Source organism: Leptonychotes weddellii, chromosome 7 (genome assembly GCF_054177405.1).
Source record: "Leptonychotes weddellii isolate Sample4059 chromosome 7, ASM5417740v2, whole genome shotgun sequence".
Lineage (NCBI taxonomy): Eukaryota > Metazoa > Chordata > Mammalia > Carnivora > Phocidae > Leptonychotes > Leptonychotes weddellii.
The window spans coordinates 44138297-44144296 of record NC_138375.1 but is presented as its reverse complement, the minus strand read 5'-3'; the positions used below and the strand labels follow the sequence as shown (position 1 = coordinate 44144296).

The 6000-nt window shown below is 42.9% G+C and overlaps 1 protein-coding gene across 3 annotated transcripts in view; it reads right to left on the bottom strand.

Moving 5' to 3' along the window:
* The window catches only part of CYFIP2 (cytoplasmic FMR1 interacting protein 2), a 127803-nt gene that overhangs the window by 10599 nt on the left and 111204 nt on the right, over positions 1 to 6000 (bottom strand). For all 3 annotated transcript variants that reach the window (XM_081826247.1, XM_081826249.1, XM_081826248.1), the window contains 2 exons: positions 3620 to 3692; positions 3055 to 3149 (listed from right to left, as the gene is read on the bottom strand). In XM_081826247.1, the coding sequence (XP_081682373.1) occupies positions 3055 to 3149; positions 3620 to 3692 (168 nt within the window). The remainder of the gene's footprint in view (positions 1 to 3054; positions 3150 to 3619; positions 3693 to 6000) is intronic.

The following is a 6000-nucleotide window of genomic DNA, read 5'->3' as shown; positions in this document are numbered from 1 at the left end:
CTTTCCACAGTTTGGCTATTGTGGACATTGCTGCTATAAACACCAGGGTGCACGTACCCTTTCGGATCCCTACTTTTGTATCTTTGGGGTAAATACCCAGTAGTGCAATTGCTGGATCATATAGTAGCTCTATTTTCAACTTTTTGAGGAACCTCCATACTGTTTTCCAGAGTATCACCGGCAATTCTTAAGCAACTGTCCTCATACGCAACACTTTTTAAGCTTCTCTCTGATTCTTTGCTTAGGATAAAATCCTAGAAGTAGGACTCTGCAGTTGCAGTGGATACATATTTTAAAAGGCTTTTGCAACATAGTAGCAAACTAGTCTGAAGGGAACCTGAACCACTCTACACCTTCCCCTCCTTAGATCTTCACCAGCTCTCTCTTAGCAGTAAGAAAAGTGCTCTGCCAACTTGAGGGATGAAAAGTTGTACCCCTTCTTTTAATTTCCATTTCAGTGATTACTGATAAGGCCGAAAACTTTTGCTGTTTTTTGTTAGCATTTAAACCTTTTAGGGTATGAGTTTTCTTCCATGTCCTTTTTCCTTTGGGTAGATCTATACTTGCCTTCTTGCTTTGAAAAAGTGCATCGAACTATTTGCAGCAAAGGCCCCCACTTTGTGACTTGGTGTTATATACATATATACTGTGTGTGTTTCACATAAATTTCATCCATTTCTTTTCTGTTCTACTCAGTGGGGGATTTTTCTCTCTTTCTGCCATTCTTTTCTGAGTTAACAAGGGAATGGAAAAAGCCTCTGTGAAAATAAATGTGGAAATAAATTTCTGCACGGAATACTTTGATTACATTTAGTACCTTCTGGAGGAGAATGATATCTCGATAAACCTTTATAAAATCCTTTATGGTTTTTGGAAGTCTTTTACTCATTTTTGTTCATCATAATATTCATGAAAGGCAGTTCAATGAAGGCAGCAAAGTAGCTATTAGCCCATTTCACAGGTGGGGAGACAAAGACTGAGATATTAAGTGTCTAGCACCAGATTGTGCATCAGTTCAAGTGTGAAGCTGGGACGAGGACCCCTGTCTTCTGACCTCCTGCCAGAGTGTGCCTTCCATGATAGCACCTGAGTATGTCCCAGAAATAAATGCAAACAGAGCAATATCATTAAAACCTCTTGACTTTAAATATGTGGCAGAATCTCCCCGTCACGGACTGAGATATTATGTGAGTCCCCTGCACCCCAGCTAGCTTGGAAGGGAATATTACCTTAACTTTTCTTTGGTCTATGGGACGACTAAGTTTTGGACTATCCCTTGAGGGCGGGGTGAGTAGAAAACTGGCACTTCCTCTCCAGCAGAATGTCTAGGCTTTTCTTTGTTAAAGACTCGGCATTTGACAAATTCAGATTTCTATCAGTCCCAGGGACATCGTGTTCACCAGAACAGGGAAGGAATTCACAGTCTCCTAAGTGGAAACACATGCCAAACCCTGGGTGCGAGAGGCCAGATTCTTGTAGGATGACACCAACAGCGGAGCAGACACATTTCTATGTCGCTGGCTTGGGGGATTTCTCCCTAAAAGGAAATCTTTCGAGGACTCCTCTGTTCAGCCTCTGAAGGCCAAAAAAGAAAATGTGTGCACTCCGCAGGGTCTGAATTCTCCCTGTGGTGACTCAAAGAACCCAAATGCCACTGAACATTTATTTAGTCACTGTTTCCAGGAGGAGGTGGGTGGCACGCAGGTGGTCTGGCGAGGGTTGCTCATTAGCGGGACACCTGAGCGGATCGGGTCCTGCAATGTGCTCCAAATACTTGCCCTGATTTCTGAGAGAAGAGGCTGCTTTCTGCCTCCTGCTGAGGATGTGAGTCCTTCAGACGCCTCAGCTTTTGTGATAAGAGCAGAGAGGACCCCTGCAATGCAAGTCCAAGCGCAGATTTGAATCCTAAACCTCTTACACAGTTGGCAAAGGTGAACGAGACAGACCACCCTGGCTTGTCTTGCCAGGGTGCCCCGTTTCTCTTCCTCCGGAATTCCTCCCCCAGCCTCCCTAAAATGCGCAGATTACTCAAATCAGTGTGAAAGGAGACAACACATGCTTTTGGCCGCCTCCCTCCTCTTTTCTCTTCTTTCCTGACTCCTACCCCAGTCTGTGAGTTCTCTGAGGCAGGGGTCCTGCCCCACTCATCTCCATGTTCATAGCAACTGGTACTGGTTTGTAAAAATTAATTTTATTTTCCAAGATTTTATTTTTAAGTAATCTCTACACCCAAGGTGGGGTTCAAACTCATGACCCCGAGATCAAGAGTCACATGCTCTACTGACTCAGCCAGCCAGGCGCCCCTGTAAAACTTAATTTTAATTACAGAATTAACATATTAGCTTATTCACTTTTGAAAATATTGGAACATTACAGAGGAAGCTGAAGTCTCCTGACCCAGGAGATCATCACCCCATCTGTCTCTCTCATCTCTCTTCAGTGGGTGCCGCCATTAGGAACCGTGAGTATTATCATGTTTTAGGAACAGTTTCACTGATAGGGTTTTGTTGTATGCTTTCTTCCCCTAACCAGGCGCTTAGGATCTGCCCACATTGATGCACCCAGACCTCATCTTTCCTTTCCGTTAATATGTAGCAAGTAGTCAGCATTTAGATAACTTTACCATGTTGTATTTAGTCAACCCTCTACTGGTTGTTTCTAGTTTTTGCTTTAACAAACAATGCTACAGTAAACATCTGTGTTCCTGTAGGTGTTTTTCTAGCAAAGATATTAGAAGTGAATTGCTGGTTCTCAGGGTGTGTGGAGTTTTAATTCTGAAAGATGACTTAGCAGAATTCCTGATACCTAACAGGAGCATAATAGATACTTCTTTCTTGGCACAGTAGAGGATACAGGGTGTAGAAGAAAGAACTCAGGCCTGAGAAACAGCAAATCTCCTTCCAGACCTGACCCTGCCACTAACAGGCTTTGTAGACATTCTTCCCCACCCTCTCTCTGGGCCTGTTTCCCTGCCTGTAAAATGAGGGGGTTGGACAAAATGCTCTCCCTCTAAAGTTCCTTTTGGTTCTCAGAGTCTAGATAGAAGGATCATACCTGAGGGGTCCCCAGCCGCTCTATCAGAGGGACCAGGTGGAGCGGGGCATACTTGGCTTCCAGACGTTTCATGCGGACCTCCAGACGCTCCCCTTCTGAAAAAGGAGCAGCAGAGCAGAAAATGAGACTCAGGGTACCCTGGGGGAACTGAGGAAGGGAAAACTCTCAGAGGACCGGTGACATATCTGTGTTCCCAAACTTAGATGGACTCTGTAGAACTGTTCTCTTTCATTCTAAAGTGTGATCAGAACTCACTACAAGGAAAAATGTTCTAGTATCTCTGTCCAGTGACAGTATTATCTACCTCGTGGGGTGGGGAGTTCCCCATCATTCGAAAGAGTTAAACCAAGGCTAGACAGGAATGCAATAGAGATGATCTAGAAGGACCAAGGAACAAGGCCTGGAGTGTCACTTCCAATTCTGCGATTCTATGAATATTGAAGAGCTGCCCAAAGCTTTATTTAACCTTCTCCCTTTCTGACTGCAGATCTGGGTTTGTTGCGATTAAGTGAGCATGAAGTTCAAATGCAAGTTGGCTCTTTAGCTGCTGTTAGTGGTTTCTTACCTTTGATGTAGACTCTAGGCAGGATGTTTTGGAAGGGTGCAGCATGGAGCAAATCACAGACTTCCTCCTGAGACTGCAAACAGAGATGGAAGGAAAGAAAGGGAAAACAAGTCTCATTTTAAACCACAGAGAATTTTCATTCCTAAAACCTTGAGCACCGCAGTCAGCCAGGGAGGGTTTAAATTTTGGCTCCTCCTCTTACTAGCTATTACGGTATCTTAGGCAAGTTGCTTAATCTCTTTGAGCCTATTTATTTATCTGCAAAATGAGGACCAGGATAGTATTTATTTAATGAGTTTTTGTAAGGACTGAGTGAGAGAATGCATAGCCCTATAGCACAGTCTGTGGCACATAATGAGTATGCAGTACATTTTCATTATAATCTTATGAGGAATTTGTTGAAGATTTCAAATGAGTGACAGAGGAATCAAATAGAGATGATGGGCCCCAGGCTCTGTTTCTCTGGTTGGTTGTGAGGCTTGTAGGCTCAAAGCAGGTGGCTGCGTCAATCCGCCAATCCACTGATGTAGATGATTCCATGCAAAAGCCTGTGTCTGGTTTTCTCCACACGAGACACCAACTAGTGAGAAAAGAGAAACTAGAACCCAGGACAGATAGGTTTTGACGGTGACTTGTTATGCATAAAAGTGATCTTTAAAACACCTTAAAAAGAGGGAAAAGCCTGGGGAGGACAGGCCCGGAAGATAGGGTCTAATGGGCTTGCTGTCCAGGGACCAGTTTACGATCACTGGATTTCAGAACAGAGGATGAGGTAGGGGGACCTAGAGGAGCCACCCTCCATGGCTCTTGGTTTCTCTTCCTTAAACTGTGGGGATTTGGATTACATAAGATCCAGACTTCTTTCAACTCTGGCACTCTTGGACCTAAGCATCTGAGAAAATCAGGATTGTGAGTGCCCTTGGCTTTCCTTCCCTGGGGAATGGATGGAATGGGCCGTCGTAGAAATCCGGAAGGCTGGCTGCTCAAGACGGGGAACCCCCAAACTCCTTTTTTACTCTGGGTCAGTCCTTGAAGTGATGCTAGCAGAGGAAAGACGAGTGAACCCTTCAAAGGGCCTTGCCTGAGTGTCACTCTCAGTTTCTTAGCCAGAGGGGAAATCTTCCCTCTTTCTTAAGCTATTTCTCTTGTAACCCTAAATCAAATAACCTGGTATTGATTGCTATTTCCAAACTTAGGTCTTTGGATTCATCATATAATCTAAAACTTGGCTGATTGGTCAGTCAGGCTATTCTTTAATTTATTAATTACTTTGACTGATTTTTCAATGATGAACCAACCAGCCTTGCGTTCTGGGGATAAACCTCACTTGGTTGTGATGCATTATCCTTTTTATATATTACTGGATTTTATTTGCTAATATTTTGAGGATTTTTACTCTATATTCATGAGGGGCATTGATTTGCTGTTTTCTTTTTAAATGTCTTTGGTCTTGCTATTAGGATAATGCTGACCTTGTAAGATAAATTGGTAAAGAGTTCCCCTCTTTTCTGTATTTCAGAAGCAACTGTGAAGAATTGTATTATTTCTTCCTGAAATGTTTGGTGGATTCACAAGTGAAACCATTTGCATGTGGAGTTTTCTTTGTTGGAAGTTTTTATTTTTTTTTAATTGTAAATAAAAATTTTTTAATAGCCATAGGACGATTCAGGTTACCAATTTTTTTTCTCAAGTGAGTTTTGGGGGTTTATACATATCAAGGACATGGTTCCTTTCACCAATCCCAAGCTCCAGACTTGGATATCCAGTTTCTTGCTGGATATCACCACTCAACATTTCCACAGTTGACCTTCCCCCCTTCTTCCCTAGGGTTCCTCTGCTCACAGAATGGCATGACCATCTCCTTATCTGCCCAAGTCTAAAACCTGGGGTTCATTTTCTCTCTTTTCTTTACTTCCCATGACCATTAAGTCTTCACGTCTCTTGCTTCTTTCCACATTCCTTCCCACTGGCCACCACAACACTCTGAGCTCCTTAGGCATGGGGATGCTGTCTCTAATTTTGCCTCTTCTCCCTAGTGCCTAGGATGTAACAGTTTCTCAATAACTATTGAGAATGCATATTCTCAACATAGTGAATGCATATTTGTTAGCTCATATTTTTCTTGGATGAATAAATTTATTTAGCCACATAACCAACCTCCAAGTATGAGAATACCATTACATACATCCATCCAACAAATATTGGTTGAGTGCCTGGCACTGTCCTAGGCTCTGCAGATATGGTGTAGAACACGTTAGACTAGATCTTTGCCCTCATGGAATTTATGTTCTAGTTGACAGAGACAGATAAAAACAAGCAAACAAATCAGAAAATTTCAGATAGTGATAAAAGGAAACAGGGTACTAGGCTAGAGAGTGACT